Source organism: Anguilla anguilla, chromosome 12 (assembly GCF_013347855.1).
Source record: "Anguilla anguilla isolate fAngAng1 chromosome 12, fAngAng1.pri, whole genome shotgun sequence".
Lineage (NCBI taxonomy): Eukaryota > Metazoa > Chordata > Actinopteri > Anguilliformes > Anguillidae > Anguilla > Anguilla anguilla.
The window spans coordinates 21230761-21246247 of record NC_049212.1 but is presented as its reverse complement, the minus strand read 5'-3'; the positions used below and the strand labels follow the sequence as shown (position 1 = coordinate 21246247).

The 15487-nt window shown below is 45.6% G+C and overlaps 2 protein-coding genes across 4 annotated transcripts in view; one reads left to right on the top strand and one right to left on the bottom strand.

The window, feature by feature from the left end:
- The window catches only part of LOC118209623 (F-BAR and double SH3 domains protein 2-like), a 75459-nt gene extending 67160 nt beyond the window's left edge, over positions 1–8299 (bottom strand). For both annotated transcript variants that reach the window (XM_035385133.1, XM_035385134.1), the window contains exons 1-2: positions 8074–8299; positions 5182–5279 (exon numbers count right to left, since the gene is read on the bottom strand). In XM_035385133.1, the coding sequence (XP_035241024.1) occupies positions 5182–5279; positions 8074–8094 (119 nt within the window). In that variant the 5' untranslated portion in view covers positions 8095–8299. The remainder of the gene's footprint in view (positions 1–5181; positions 5280–8073) is intronic.
- Positions 8300–9422: 1123 nt separating this feature from the next.
- Positions 9423–14479, top strand: LOC118209229 (P2Y purinoceptor 2-like). Of its 2 annotated transcripts, none has more exons than XM_035384399.1 (2): positions 9423–9718; positions 12603–14479. In XM_035384399.1, the coding sequence occupies exon 2, from the start codon at positions 12619–12621 to the stop codon at positions 13615–13617; it is 999 nt and encodes a 332-aa protein (XP_035240290.1). In that variant the 5' UTR covers positions 9423–9718; positions 12603–12618; the 3' UTR covers positions 13618–14479. The 2 variants fall into 2 exon arrangements, with proteins under 2 accessions (XP_035240290.1, XP_035240291.1); XM_035384400.1 differs by lacking the exon at positions 9423–9718 and adding an exon at positions 11316–11613.
- The last annotated feature ends 1008 nt before the right edge of the window (positions 14480–15487 follow it).

The following is a 15487-nucleotide window of genomic DNA, read 5'->3' as shown; positions in this document are numbered from 1 at the left end:
TATCTGTGAGTTTATGTACGTGTATGTCCATGCGTCCTGTTTGTTTGTGTATCTGTGAGTTTATGTATGTGTACGTCTGTGTTCTGTTTGTTTGTGTATCTGTGAGTTTATGTACGTGTATGTCCATGCGTCCTGTTTGTTTGTGTGTCTGTGAGTTTATGTATGTGCATGTTATGCGTCCTGTTTGTCTGTGTATCTGTGAGTTTATGTACGTGTATGTTATGCGTCCTGTTTGTCTGTGTATCTGTGAGTTTATGCATGTGTACGTCTGTGTCCTGTTTGTCTGTGTATCTGTGAGTTTATGTACGTGTATGTTATGCATCCTGTTTGTCTGTGTATCTGTGAGTTTATGTATGTGCATGTTATGCGTCCTGTTTGCCAGTGTATCTGTGAGTTTATGTATGTGCATGTTATGCGTCCTGTTTGTCTGTGTATCTGTGAGTTTATGTACGTGTATGTTATGCGTCCTGTTTGTCTGTGTATCTGTGAGTTTATGCATGTGTACGTCTGTGTCCTGTTTGTCTGTGTATCTGCAAGTTTATGTACGTGTCTGCAGATTCTGGTCCGGTCCCACCCAGCAGATGTGGGAGAATCCAAGAGGCCCCGGCCTGGAGACGTTCGCCGGAATCGATTAAATTCACAAATAAACAACACAGGGAAGATTTGGAAGAACAACACGGTCCCTTCGCAACATGTCCCTTTCTTCTTTCCGTTTGGCTTTTGCTTATTTCATCCCCCTTTCTTTCTGGCGATGTGGGACGGAAAACAAACTCCCCTTTCATCTTTCCCCTTGGAGTGCCGTCTATGAAAAGCTGAACAATTTCCAGTGATTCCCGCTCGTCTCTCTCCCTCTCCCTCGCCCTCTCTCTCCTGCGTCAGGAGCTGAGGTAGGAGATCCCCAAACGAGACCCGCAGCAGCCCATGCCCACATGACCCGTACAGCAGAGGCTCCAGGTCTAACTGAGGGTGTGAAATAGTCTCAGGGCCTTCTGTGCTCAGTGATGTTCACCTAAGCTCCAACCCACACACCAGCTTTAAAGGTCTGCGAGATGAGGATCAGGTGCTGCACTGCTTTGCAGTGAGTAGGGGAGCGTGTCGTCAGGCCAGGGGTACAAACTGCGCACACTGCAGCCGCTGGGAAAGCAGCGCAGGGCGTTTCCGAAACCCTGCTGCACTCACCCCACCCCGACCACGTGTCAACTCTCGCCTTCAAAGAAACGCTCACGCTCCAGCAACGAAGGAACGACCAAAACGTCGCCTGCGGTGACAAGAGGAAACGAAAGTATTTTCGGGGGCTCGGGGAAACGAGGCGCTCTGGTCAGAACAGAGGCTCCTCAGTCTGGACAGGGAGGGCTGTTATCCAGACCGGGCCTGGGTGCGTTCTGTGACTCAGTTCCTCAGGAAGGCAGTCAGCCTCAGCTGTGCTACTTAACCTAAATAAACCTAAAGGGGAGTGTTTGGGGGATTTCACACTGAAACACCATCTGAGACATAGGGGCTAATTATAGAACACTCGTGATGACATCAGACACTCCCTCCCTCTCATTCGTCCAGTGTTCCTGAATGATGATGTCAACAGTTTTACTCAGGCAGGTGAGGGGAAACCTACTCAGGACTTAAAAATCACCATAAAAGGCAAGGAGAGGGGCTTTAAATGGTTACCGGGGCCACATTATTAAAGGTTGGCATGGACACCAGACAGGAAATCATTGCTAATATCCTACGGGCAGCAGCCCACCACGCCTCCTGGTATTTCTGCCATTTCCCATGATCCCCCTGCCATCCAGGAACTTGAGCCTGTGCCAGGCCATGCATAACGTTACACAACATCTTTGCTGACCTCATCTCTTAAAGATGTGACGCAAGTTGTAGGTTTTATTTCTGCTACCTGTATCCACCAAGTACTGAAGTCAAAAGGTTTATTACCCCCTACTTATCCCTCCATTACTGTGATGTGAGTGTGTGTGTGTGTGCGTGAGAGAGAGAGTGAGTGAGTGAGTGAGAGAGAGAGAGAGAGAGAGTGAGTGAGTGAGTGAGTAAGTGAGAGAGAGAGAGAGAGAGTGAGTGAGTGAGTGAGTGAGAGAGAGAGAGAGCCCCATACAGTAGGCTCAAAACAGAAAGAGCGATGCTTGAGACAGTGTGTTTGTATACCAGCAGTGTGGGATTTGGCCAGGAGAACTCAAACAAGCTCTTCACTATTATGGATCCTCTTCCAGACAATGAAGCCTGAAGGTTAGACAGCCCCAGACACCAGTCATCCAAATGCCACAAAGAAAAACCTCCAGACAGCCACTGTAGCAGGGACCCGAACAGCCACCGCAGCACAGTCCTGAACGAATACAGAAGTGCCGTCCCAGTGCAGCCTACGAGACGGCGGGGTGCATCCCTCATGACGAGAGCACCTCTTACACGCCCCGCTGTGGCTGGGAAGCGACGCGACCTGAATCGCCTCGACCCCGACAGGGACAGGACAGGACAGGAATAAGGGATGCGCAGCATTGGGGCTTTTGTGGGACAGCGATAAGGGATCCACAGGTTCGTTAGGACCACAGACATGGTGAGCCCCAATCCCTCTCCCCAGTCTTGGCAAAGCGTAGGCCGTTAAGGGGAGGTGAACTCCAGCTCGACCCTTCCCTGACCTACCGACCCTCTGCCCCAGCAGAGTGCATTTCCCAAGCGTGACAAGAACACCCTGTCTTAGTGCTTTTGCATGAATGGGCACGAGAGCACATTTTACAAGGTGCTGGCAAACCACAGACAACAGATTCTAGAATCCAACTTCTACGCAAACACGAAGTACTGCCACAACAACAGTGTAAACACGGCGCGATTGTTTTTGTTTGGTCCTGGTCTCTGGCTCTTTCCCTCCTCTCTGCCCGTAGTGTAAGCGACACGCGCGCGGATCTCTCCTGCCTGTCTGCTCAGTTGTTTGCACAGTTTCTCTGACGGAGCCGAAATGGACGCAGGTGCCAAGTCCCCTGGCTGCGCGCTAAGGGCGCTACTGCAGCTGAGGTAACTGCGCCCTTCCCGCCCTCGCCGCTGCTGCCAACAGGACTCCCCGCTAAGTTTTGGACCCGAGTGTTGACTATGACCAAGACTGGGGGGTGGGGGGGGGGCCGCAACAGGTGGGGTCAGCGTAGATGCCAAAACCGCAACACTTCTGCCAAAAGCGTGCTGAAGAGCGTGTGAGGGCGACGTCTCTTCGATGCTGTTTTTGAAGAGCGAGGCAGCCGAGGCTTTTTGGAAAACATCAGAGCCTGACGGAGGGCTCCCTTGGGTGGAGGCAGCCCCAGCTGGCTGACACCCCTGCTAATTAAATAAAGGCCGGAGATACGTTAAGGTTAATGACTAAGGAGCGGCTCTGTGGATTTGCACGCTACATATGTGGAAAGCAAGACGCTAACAGGTTCGTTCGCACTGGCAGCAGGGTAACAACATGGCCATATTTACACTGCTCACTTCAAAGACCATTAAACGCACTTAAATGCACAATACACAAGAGGCCATATAATCCAAGTATATAAGACATGTAAGCCATCATTATTAAACAACCCTTTATAGGAAAACACAATTAGATATAGGCTCATAAAAGAACATTATACTGCACTATATCTGTTCAGCAAAATAATGACCAATGAGCTCTAAGCTGCTGGGCCGTCTCTGCCAAAGAAAGGAACAGCCCCATGCTGGTAGTAAAACACTGTAAGAGAGAGACAGGCCATCCTCACCAATATGCCTTATGCTACTGAGCTGCTGAAAATACTGCCTACGCTTCCTTCTTCTGCCTGTCTCTCTCTGCCCTCTTTCAGCTCCTCCCTCGCCCTTAGTCTCTCTGTCTCTCTCTCTCCATCCCTCGCTCCTGTCAGAAACAGCCCCTCCGTAGCGGAGAGGACGGGTACGGGGCCGGCGTCATGGCGGCAGGTTGGGAAAAGGACGGGCGGCAGAAGCCCTGATTGGGACCGCAGGAGGTGAGGGGCACGTGCCACACAGCCCTGGCACACCGACAGAAGTGCCCATGCGGGGGCTGACCTGACTCGAGTTACACCGCTAAAGATAAAAGATGCTACATTTGGTTCAAGCCTCACTGTGATATGCAAGTAAGTCAGGTTAAATCAGTGACATCAGTTGCAGAGAACAGCCCTGGGTGGCCTTTAAAGTGGGGGTGTAGGGGCCACAGGGAGCACCAGGAGTTTACTATCAGTGCTCTGCACCAGACTGGGGTCCAGAGTATACACAGAGCACTGGAAATGTACAATCATATGAAACCGCAGAATTTTATTCTCAGGCCCGGTTGAAAAAATACATTTTTTTTAAATCTTCAGAAACTGTTGCCAATTGGGAAAATTTGACCGGTATCTGAAGGGTTAAGCCTTGAACTCTGTCTGTCCTGCGTTAGTGAGTTCAGCGAGCAGGCAGGCGAGATGGACAGTTATCATAGCAACGCAGCTCACGAGGCGTATTAAAACAAACAGCGCTGACGCCCGTTCCACAGGGAATGGCTCTCTGTTCTGTGCCGGCTCAGCCCACAGAGGCACGCACAAGAACGAGTGAGAAAATACCTGCTTTAAATAAACAGCCGACGCAGAGTGTGAAGTGGAGGAGCGATCACGCGAAGCGCGTGGGGGGGGATGGGGGTTAGGGTGGGGGGGGTTCTTTCTTTGGTGGGTCTTGAGGTACCGTACCAGAAAAGCTAGACTCTCTGCGTTCGACAGCTCACAGCAGCACAGGGGTTTTGATGGGAAATCCTTTTAAGGGATGGTCTTTTACATTTCTCTCTCACTGCAGCTCACATCTCCAAACACGCGCGCGCACACACACACACACACACACAATCACCCCTCCAGTCCCCACCAAACACCGCTGCCCCTAACAGCACACGGCCTCGCAAAGACACCAGGCCGCGGAATGCGCGGGATCTGCCGCCGAACGCATCTCACGCTCTCGTAGTGAAAGAGCGGCGCAGAGGAGGACAAATATTTGCGCTGCGTTTGTTCCAGCGGCAGCTTCCAGCTGTCTGGGGGAGCGCCTGGGACGCCAGCAGGAAGTCCAGAGGAAATGCCTTCGTCACATCCCACAGTTCTCTAATCTGGATGTTCTTCCAATAGAGGCGGATATTTCCGCCCTCCCCCGCCATTCCTGCTCCTCTGGTCCCTCTCAGCCTCTCACAACACGGCCGTTTACCTCATGTCTTCCAGTAAGTCACATTCTGTCTGGTGCTTGATGTGGAGTCTGGTCATCTGCTCAGCGTGAGTGTTCTTCAGCTCCTGGGTTACTTTTACCTACAATTGCAACACAACGGACATCAGCCATGTTACTCAGAGACCACTGTTAACCCTACACGCACACACACGCACACACACGCGCACACACGCGCACACACACATTCCAGAGAGGGATGACATGAAGGCCACTTTCATGCCTTCCGACTTTGAAGATAACACTCTGCCCTGACACACCCACTTTATCAGCCGATTAAAAATAAAATATATTCGCCCAGATTTTATCCATCATCCATCTGACCGAAACTGCTGGGACTTGCAAGGGGGGGCGGGGGGGGGGGGGGGCCTACACATGAAAAAACCCACAAACTGCCCAAAAACCTCCACGTCCACACAAACCGTATTTTCAGCTGGAGGGGCTGACAGGGAGAAGCTGGCGGGGTCCGGTTTGATCAGACAAGCCGAGTGAAGGCCTATCTCCCGGGCTGATCTGAACAGGGCCCATTTCCTGGCCCCGGGGCGTCTGTGGCTCTCAGCAGCAGCCCAGCGAACGCTCCGCTCGCGGCTCACCTCTTCCTCTGAGACCGACCGCACTCAAGCTGCCACCGGTCACTTTCCCTGGCACAGGGCCAACTTAGGGACAGCACTTCTTTTTTTTTTGGGGGGGGGGGGGGGGGTGTTGAAAGTGATGGATGGGTGGTGGCAGGATGAGCAACTGACCAATAATTTTGGCATATACTGATTCTCTGTAAGGACTTTCTGAACTATTGTTCTGATGTTATTACTTCAATAATGATCTCAACTGTATGGCAAAAAGCTCACGTGGTGCTACAGGCAAAATGTCATTTTAAATATTCATTTGCTGATCATTGCTTTACTTTTTAGAGTTTACTCTGAAAAACACTTTTTTTTTTTTTTTTTTTGCACTGGACGCTTCCACCCAATTTACAAGGCCCAGTCAGGTGGTGCACTCTGGCAAAACGGACAATGAGGGATTTGATCCCATGACCGTCTGGGTTAAGCCCACTGCCTCTGTCATTATTTTTTTCTGCGGCCCTGAGAATCCTTATCCTCGTGTCGCCGTAATAGCTGTTGGAGGGCAGGCACGCCATGCTATTCTCCACAGGAACGATTGAGAGTAGTCTGAAACATAAGGACTATCTATGTTACAACTATGACTTGACAAGCTTGTTTGCAGAAAGCAAGCTGTAATTAACGGAGAACCATGCTGAAAAAAGTTGCTTTTTCTTTGGTTGGCTACGTCTTAAGAAGACATAAATTAGCATAATCTAAAATACTCAGATTCTCCACGCCTTCACCCAATATAAAAATATCCCACAAAAACCAAAGACAACAAAAAGCATAATACCCGTATCACATAAACAGGATGTAGATGTACTAGCAGACTATTGTAGTTCCCCGTGTATTGGGTCGACAGTATTGCTCTATAAATGAAACCGTATTTATCTCAGAAGGAAGTGGCATAAAAGTAATCAGGGTTTTATATACCTCAATGGCAATACCTACGGTAAGCGCTGTTCGGTTTACAGGAAAAAAAATCTGTTTAAACCTTTCATTCAGAGAGGTTACACGGAACCTGATATCTACATCCTGCATAATAAATCAATACAGTAATCTCCGTGCACAGTCTAAAACATAAGCAACATACAACTGACAGGACAATTCGCGTCACACTGGACTGTTCAAACAAAAGACTGAAATAGTACAGAAATTAATGATCGCATTTTCCTGATTTATTCAGAAAGAGACCGTTATTATTTTAAATTTGAGCGTGGGAAAATCGTCCAAGGGACTAAAATTAACTGCACAACACTAATCTAGATAAGAGTAATAATCACACAAATCGCTCGATCTGCAATTTGCATCAACATTTTTAAAAAGCTAATACTATCGACTGTCACATGTGATAATGTACATGCACTTCGTCTCCATCATAATGAAACCACTGGCGTCTAGCCAAATGTCTTTACCGCTGAATAAACAGCAAACAATTTTTCCCCAAAATGATTTCTCTACAAATGGATATTTTGTGGATAGGTGCAAATAAACATATATTAGTAGCATGTACTGTAATTCGAGGAAAAACGCAGTTACTTCAGGGGAAACAATATGAAATCATTTAAACACGTATTTCACTTTGTGCACGTAGCCTACCGAAGAGATGCTGAAATGTACAGCTACAGTCGTGGTTTTCAATTGCTTACAAAATGCCTCTGACTCCGTATTGAGATAGTATCTCGTTTAATTTGGGGGAAATAGTTGGAAAAGACTGCCATATAGCCATTATGGGTTTTTTTTTTTTAAGTTAGCCTGGCTTGCTAGCCAGCTATGATTCTTTCTACAGGTCAGCGACGTCCACAAAAATGTTCAAAAGATGTCAACAAAAATGGATCTCTGCAAATACAAGGAACACCAATCGCAGCGCCCACAGAGAACCATAGCCTGAGATACAAAACACCACTTCATCTGTCCGCTTGCTCGCTACATTTGGAATAGAACATTTAACTTCATCGCCGTTAAGTTCAGTTCCGCTACAATTTAATTATCGTTCGGTGAAGCTCAGGGCAACGTTAAGCTGGGTATGCAGGCTGGCTGAAAATACATTCCAGTAATGTTTGCAATTATTTCAACGTCCCCAGCCAGCCAGAAAGCCAACAATCCCTTTCCACAAACCAGACACAGCTCCAAAACATGCATCCCAACGCTGCATGGGGATCATCAAATAAGACACATGGTAATCTTTTGCTCTCCAAAATAAAACAGTCTACATTATAGTGATTGGTGTAATTTCGACTAACTGGGGCGATAAAGGGGGAAAGAAAAAAAAACTTACCTTTCTTGGTGGAGGCTGCATATTTGAGCATTGACATGAATGGTAAATCCTTTAAGAAGTAAAATTAAATATGAAAAAATCTGCAGGGTTTTAGAGTTTCGCGATCCCTCAATTGAGAAAAAGCCAGAGGGAAAGAGGAAAAAGAGTACGATGTGATTTGGACTCGGTCAGGCGGCCATGATAAACCAACTCCACACTCGGACTCCTACTGAATACTGCAGAGCTGAGCCAAGCAAAGACAAAATAATAGGCGAAATTGCAATGGAAATTCAGCGGGGTTTCCGGTTGAAAACCAGCTCAATGGCGACACCCCGAGGAAATGCTTAGGAAAATTCAAGGGAATTTTGTTGAGGACAGCAGAAAACGACGCTTGCAACACAGGTGTAAGGCGCCGCCCTGTGGTGAAAGGTGGAACACCTTCCCCCTTTTTCATAAACATTTTTGTTCACTGCTGCGTCTCCAGACTTGCACAGCAACAAGGAACTGCAGCCGATATGGAGACAATCGATCACAACCAAGCAACACAGCAGCAAGACAGTCAATCCCAGAGATATAGATTTTCCACCCTTATTGTCCTGCGGGGCATGTTTTTTTCCTCATTGTGGAACAATTTCCTTTCCTGTTTCAAACGAGAAGACACCAGCACAGACGATTTATAAAAGTGATATTACCAGTGATAATAGTCACGATGAAGTTAACGATAATAATAATAATAATAATAATATGACAATTATAAAAATAATATCAATGTTATTGTTATTGTTGTTTTTGTAGTTGTTATGGTTTATTAAAATGTTGCACTCAAAATATCAGAATTTTAAATAATAGTCCCTTTTCTGTTCCATAATACTGAAAAAAACGGTTAATTAAGAGTACATAACTATTTCATATGCTGCAACTGAAAGTAATTGTCAGAGGGCAAATTACTATTTTTTCAGACACTATTTTTCTTTTTTCTTGTTCTTGTTATTTTTGTCAGAACAACATCTGCCCAACCAGCAATATATACAGGCGATTTCTAATTTTATTCATGAACTGTGTAAAAATGAATGCAAAAGAAGATACCCAAATTCTCTATTTTAATAGCACAAAATTGTTGGGTGTCTGGTTTTACAAGTTCTTCCAGGGTCCAATATCATTCTCCATACACATTATTAAAAGACTTTAGGAGTTTGTGGCAATACATTCTGCATAAATTACTGTATATGCAATCGGCCCAAAAGCTCTATGAAGCCATAACAATCCTTTCTTGAAACCCTCAAATTCTGAAATTCACCATATATTATACACACACACATGGATTACATTATGTTTTGTCATGAACTCATTTGTGAGTGATGTCAGTGGCAGCATGAAAATGTGATCCCTCCTCTCACCCCCATAACCTGAAGTTGCTCATTCATTCAACCAGGTGGGTCATTGGAAGTCAGAGTTAATTCAGTCACTGATGGCAAAGTGGCCAGAGATGTAATCATTAATGCTTGACTGTTTACGCAGCCAGTAAGACATTAAACAAAGAGTTTCACTTCTCACCAAACTCAGAAACCCAAAGGAAAGGAAAATGGCTGCCTTTCTCAAGTCAAAGTTCCTTTAGAGACTCCACTCAGTCAGTTTGTTTTTCTGTCTTCATTGTGCAACTTTGCAGGTAAGTCAGTCTTGACTTTTTTGCAGGAATTGGCCCAGGCTTTGTTCCAGAGCCCACTAAGAATGCTAGGGGTAAGCACATGGGTCTGTGTGTAAGTATTGGGTGATGATAGCCCTTGGGTTTGTGGATCAAATTGCATTATGCACTGTAAAAATGCATTGCGGTGTTCAGTGAAGGGGGTCTCTAATTGGGATCCCAGTGATTCCAAAGGAACAGAGAAAGAGTCAGAGAGTGTTTAAAAATATTTTCCCTCTTAATAATGTATTGTATATATGTACATTTTCCATTAAGCACATATTTTAAACTTTCAGATTGAATAAATCATGCCTGGTTAACATATCCTTGGTAAGTTTGTGATCATTGTCATTGTATTGCTTCTAAATAGGTAAATGTTTGATAGAGGTCTGAGATATAGCGACATCAGGATCTAGACATGATTCCATGAGCTAATGTGATAAATAGTCACTGCATTGTAGTTTGTGGTTGGTACTGCACAAAGAATAAAGGGGGTCCACAGCCATATGGTAATCGTTTAAAGAGAATAAACAGTTTGGAAATCCCAGCTCCGATGCATGCCATTTGGCTCTGTCAGTCACATATAATATTATGAGGATGGCAATGAGGATGATTATTGTTATTGCTCTTATTTTTGACAGTAGTTGTGGACAGCCCAGCAGAAGAGAATGTCATACATCCTGTTAAGGAGATTAGAAGAGCCTGTTTGTCAGACTCAAACTGCTTTATGATGTGTGATAGAGGCAGTGGAATTCCTCGCATATTTCTGGGAAAGCACTTTCATTATTCATACATCACAAACCACAGCCTCTGCTTCAAGTCACACAAAAACCCAATTATCTGAACGAGGTCATATCTATACAATATGCCACAGTTCTGGTGATTGCCAATGATATCATAATACCACATGCTTCTAAGGATTAATTGTACTAAAATAGTTTAAGCTAGTAATTTAAGGGTGTAGAAATGAACCAAAAAAAAACTCATGACAGCATAATTAATATCTGTGTATCTTGCTGCAGTTTCAACATTGAGTTAATTCTAAAGGAAGTATTGCTGGTGCTTTGTCTCACAATAGTAATTAATAAAATGTACCTAATTGAAACTTGAAACTAAGGGGCTATTCAATCCAAAACCTTGGCAGTTTTTCTATTACTTCGACTAATAACTTTCCACACCCTTGACTTTTTCATTACTTCAAAATGTACTGTTGTTCATTACTTTCAACATTTTCCAACTTACCTGTGCAAATGCAGAACTAAAGAATGAACTCTTACTATACACAATTAAGGACAGACAACTAAGGCAGGCCATGCATATGCCCTGTTTTAGAAAACATTTAGCATGAATTTGAAAATGAACCCGCACCTCCCAGGGTGATGAACACCAAACACACACAAAGTGAATGGCTCATGTTCCTGCTACTGGGGATTCAGGCCTGGTTGTTGCTCTTTTTGTCCTTCTGTAACTCTGTAAAGAGTCTTTGTTACAGTTCTCTGTAAAAAAAAAAAAAAAAACTAAAAAAAAAAACATCAAATAAAATTGATTCGATTTGATTGGATCATTGAAAGCTGCCTTACACTGTAAATACTTAAAACCAAACACTTGTCTCGTCTCTGATCCACCACAGAAGCCTTTTTTCATTCAGCTTTGACGAGATGGGATCTTCAGTCCCCTCCTCAGCGTTTGACTCAAAGCTGTCTAAGTGCGTGACAGGGAATTCAAGTCTGCTTGCAGGCTGTGACTTGCCAATGAGAGCAACTACGCCTACTGCTTATGTGTTGAAAAGCTAGGTGTTACAGAAGCATGGATGCACACTACTGAGGAAGAACTGTTTCTCTCAATGTGGGAATGGTGCATTAACATACCAACAATACAGAGTGAGTAACAATAAATTACAGAAATACTTTGATAAGCTGATATGAAACAAAAACCCAAAGGGAGTGTTGAATTAGGACTTGGTTGTTCTCTGCTTTTAAAGTTTCCAATCCGAGATCAGCAGAACAGAGGCAAACGTGTTTTTCTTCCTAATAATTACTTTTTTCAGGTTTTATTTTCAGTGTGTGCTTTTGCCTGGGGCCGTGTTCCTCTTTTTAGTCTCCTGTAAAAGGTGGTTAGCACGGCAGAAATGACCAAAACAGCCGTTTCGCTGTAATGCACAGCCTTGCCTGAGGTTTGGAAAAAACATTTCCATGAAGAGCGAGCATGCTTCCTCACTTTCACTCCCCTGCGTGGGGTCATTCGTAGGTTTCCGAGGGTCTGTGTTTTTATAGTTTCCACGATAAAAACTCATGGAAAAATAATTTCCCGGGAAATGACCAGTTTCCAAAAAAAGCTACGCAGACAGGCTCAGCTGAAGATGGAGACCCCGCCGTGCATTTCTTTCTGATTCTTTGACGATTCTCACAGAACAAAGGGTAATGACATTATGTCCATTGAGCGAAAGTTACAACCTCATGGAGTGTTGCTCATCTGAGGGATTTCAAATTTCTACACAGAATGCCTTAGCATCACCAGAGAAAAATGCACTGGTATACAGAGCATGACCACCTCAAAGCCCACACACAGACGGCTGAAACGCTGCGTCATTCTCCCACTGATATAAAAGCACGCACCGATGGGAAGTGCAATTAAAATTTCTGTACATTCTGTCCCTGCATGTGCAAACCACCTGGAGGAGATAATTAAAAGGTCTCCGCCCATGGTCTGTGTCAAGAATCAAAGCAGCAACAACGATTTGTGAGGAAATGGCATCGGTTGACACCAAAGTGCAGCAGGTTTCCTCTGCTTGTTGATTAATGACTTAAAGAATTAGAACCTCTTTGCTGTTGAAAAAAAACAACAACAATATATTTCTTTGTGTCCTCAGGGCTGGGAGATTCAAGATGGCCACCCTGAATAACACCAGAGAGGCGAACGAGAGCAGTCCCTATCGCTGCCCCTTCGATGAGGACTTCAAGTACATCCTCCTGCCGGTCAGCTATGGCCTGGTGTTCCTGGTGGGGCTGGTGCTCAACGTCCTGGCCATGTACGTCATCCTCTTCAGGACCAAGCGCTGGAAGTCCAGCACCATTTACATGTTCAACCTGACGGTCTGCGACACCCTCTACATCCTGACCCTGCCCTTTCTCATCTACTACTACGCTGACGAGAACGACTGGCCTTTCAGCGAGCCCTTCTGCAAGCTCATCCGCTTCCTGTTCTACGCCAACCTGTACGGCAGCATCCTCTTCCTCTCCTGCATCAGCCTTCACCGCTTCCTGGGAGTCTGCTACCCCATGCGCTCACTGCGGTGGGCCAGCGCTCGCTGGGCCCGGCTGGTGTCCGTCGGCGTCTGGGTGGCGGTGCTGGGCTTCCAGGCGCCCATCCTCTACTTCTCGCGCACGCAGGAGTCAGGCGAGGAGAAGACGTGCTACGACACCACCAGCGCGGAGCTCTTCGACGACTTCCTGGTCTACAGCTCGGTCATCTCGGTGCTCTTCTTCTGTGTGCCCTTCATGGTGGTGATGGTGTGCTACGGGCTGATGGTGCGGAAGCTTCTGGAGCCCAGTGCGGGCGGGGCCAACTCACTGCGCTCCAAGCAGAAGTCGGTGAAGATGATCGTCATCGTCCTGGCTGCCTTCATGCTCTGCTTCCTGCCCTTCCACCTGACGCGCAGTCTGTACTACAGCTTCCGCTACCTGGATGAAAAGATCAGCTGCGACCTCCTGGAGGCGTCCAGCATGGCCTACAAGGTCACCCGCCCGCTGGCCAGTGCCAACAGCTGCCTGGACCCCATCCTCTACTTCCTGTCTGGGCAGGGCTTCCGCAGAAACCTCACCGTCGCCAGAAAGACCAAACAGATTCGTAAAAGCACTTTGAAGTCTTCCACCACCCAGCTTTGATGGGAGGAGAGATGATGGAACTCCTGGACCCTCACCTTAAGGACCTGAGGGCTTGCCGTAGTGTTGGAACCATGGCAAGTGCTACAATGAGGAAGAACAAGAAGTTACAACATGACAGACTTACAGACAGCAAAGAGGCGAAAGGACTGTGCTGTAAATTGTACTTTATCAACAGTGATAACTTATGAGTTCTCATATGGGTGCCTGTGACTGTCCACAAAGACAAAGGACATGAACTTAGGAGGAGATCAGATAATGATGTAGAATTAGTTGGGGAGAAGTCAAACTAACACCCTAGCAAGCATTCAAAAGCCACCATGATTAATAGTTCACAAGCTATGGGAGGAACACACAAGATCACTGCTGACTTCAGTAGAATACAGCCAGTATCTGGTGGAGGTGAATGCTGGCAGTCAGAGCCTGGCAAAAGATGTTATGTCAGTGGTCTATGCTCTCTGTTCCATATAAAATGTGTCAGTGTTCATTTGTATTTAGATGGAAAGAGAGACAACCAGCCTGCAGAGGGATATAAAATGATGAAATTTACCACCACAGTAAATCATGGTCGAGAATCTATTCCTGACCATGCCAGCATTGTCTGTGTTGAGCGGCTGGGCTGGCGTAGCATTGCCCAGGAAGCATGGGTTCCAATGGGCAGGATACCCCTGGGCTGATCAGAAAGCTGGCATTCCATTACATTATTTGGCAGATGCTTTTATCCAAAGTAATGTACAAGTGCATACCGAAGATCATTGGAACAACAACAAAACACAGGTCCAATAAGGTACAATACTCAGTATGTAACAGTAATCCATAGCCATGAACACAGTAGGCATAGGCTAGGTCATAAAGTTATGGTAAGTCAAACTAGGAAAAATGATGATGTGCTACAACATCAAGATAACAATACAAGTGCAGTATAAGTGCTGGATGGAGATACAAGTGTAGCATGAAGAGCTACAGGAACAAATTAGAAGGAATCATGTGATAAGTGATAAGAACGATCCTAGATTGGGAGTGCCCTGCAGAGTAGTGATAGTTACTCCAGGTACAGTCTGAAGAGATGTGTCTTCAGACCATGGCGGAAGATGGGCAATGATCGAGTGGTTCATAGATGAAGGAGGAGTTTGTTCCACCACTGGGTAGCGAGGGTGGATAAACTCTGTGGTTGGTACAAGCAAGAACCATTCACCTGGATGACAGGGAGTGCAGGCCGCTCAGCTGGTTGAGCTGGTGTGTAAGGTTGCATACCCTTGATCGATAGGGCTATATACGAGTAGTACAAATATCGCTAACAGAAAATGAAACATTTCAACACATGCCAGTTCCTGCAATGCCAACTCATCCACTGCAAGCTCAAACTGGTTCCTCACTTTTGGAATTTACATGTGGGAAGTAAAAAGGATGGCATGAATAAATAATCTGCTCAGAAATATTGTTCAGGGAAACAAATATTCATTTCACAACAGAAAACATTTTGAGTCTGGCAGCCTGTTTTGTGTTGAATGCCCTTTTAAATGGAAATATCTGTGGGTGAGACATTTATATCAGTTTCTCTGTTGTGTGTGAAAAGGAACAGAATGCTCTTTTAACTGGTGAAATAGGTTGACTTTAAACTGAAAATATCTTAATGTCATCTTCTGTCAGCCCCCTCAAATGAACAACAGAAGCTCCCATTCATATGTGTAATATTAGACTGCAAAAAATTGGAATGAGAAATTGTTCAAACAATGCAATTCTGTTGTCTGTGATATTCATTCTCACAGTCATGATTGGATACACATTTGATCATCACGTGATCAATGCTTCTTTCTCTCACAAATCTTGGAATCACTGTCATTAATGCCTAAACGGACCAATTCCTGGGGTT

What these genes read in the sequence shown, in the direction of transcription:
- LOC118209229 (XM_035384399.1), top strand. Translation starts at nt 12,619, where the DNA reads ATGGCCACCCTGAATAACACCAGAGAGGCGAACGAGAGCAGTCCCTAT.